The following is an 863-nucleotide window of genomic DNA, read 5'->3' as shown; positions in this document are numbered from 1 at the left end:
CCTTGAAGATCACAGAACCATGGGATCGTACAGTGGTTGGGTTATAGGGGTCCTTGAAGATCACAGAACCATGGGATCGTACAGTGGTTGGGTTACAGAGGTCCTTGAAGATCACAGAACCATGGGGTCATACAGTGGTTGGGTTAAAGGGGTCCTTGAAGATCATAGAACCATGGGATCCTATAATGGTTGGGCAATACAGGTCCTTGAAGGTCGTAGAACCATGGGATCGTACAGTGGTTGGGACAGGGGGGACCTGAGCATCCCACACCCCACAGACTGGGAGCAGGGGTCCCACTGCGACTCCTCGCATCCCCCAAATTTCCCCTCTCATCTCTGGCCAGAAATCAACGACCGGGAGCAGAAGCTCCACGCGCTGAAGGAGGTGCTGCGGAAGTTCCCCAAGGAGAACTACGAGGTCTTCAAATACGTCATCGGGCACTTGAACAAGTACGTCTTGGGGTTCCCCTGCCCCGTGTCCTCCCCAAAACCCAGCTGTGGGGCTTGGAGTCACCCCAAAACCCAAAAGTGGGGCTCGAGGTTGACGGAAAACTCAACCGTGTGGCATGGGGTTACCCCAAAACCCAACAGCGGATCTTGGGGTTGCCCCAAACCCCAACAGTGGGACTTGGGGGCTCCTCAAAACCCTACAGTGGGGCTCGGGGTTGCCCTAGAACCCAAGAGTAGGTCCTGGGATTGCCTCAAAACCCAAAAGTGGGGCTCAGGATTGACCCAAATCCCAGCAGCGGGGATTGGAGTCGCCTCAAAACTCAGCTGTGGGGCTCTGGGTCACCTCAGTACCGAACAATGGGGCTCGAGGATGCCTCAAAACCCAGCAGTGGGGCTCAGGGTTGACTCAGAAC

The 863-nt window shown here is 55.7% G+C and overlaps 1 protein-coding gene across 1 annotated transcript in view; it reads left to right on the top strand.

The window, feature by feature from the left end:
• LOC110391624 (rho GTPase-activating protein 35-like) overlaps nt 1-863 on the top strand; it is a gene marked incomplete at its 5' end in the record, with an annotated part of 12714 nt that overhangs the window by 7053 nt on the left and 4798 nt on the right. The window contains one exon of the mRNA XM_021383579.1: nt 345-450. Within this exon, the coding sequence (XP_021239254.1) occupies nt 345-450 (106 nt within the window). The remainder of the gene's footprint in view (nt 1-344; nt 451-863) is intronic.

The sequence above is a fragment of the Numida meleagris genome, unplaced genomic scaffold (assembly GCF_002078875.1).
Source record: "Numida meleagris isolate 19003 breed g44 Domestic line unplaced genomic scaffold, NumMel1.0 unplaced_Scaffold422, whole genome shotgun sequence".
NCBI classification, from domain to species: domain Eukaryota; kingdom Metazoa; phylum Chordata; class Aves; order Galliformes; family Numididae; genus Numida; species Numida meleagris.
Note: the sequence above shows the minus strand (reverse complement) of the source record. Positions and strands in the feature narration are given on the sequence as shown.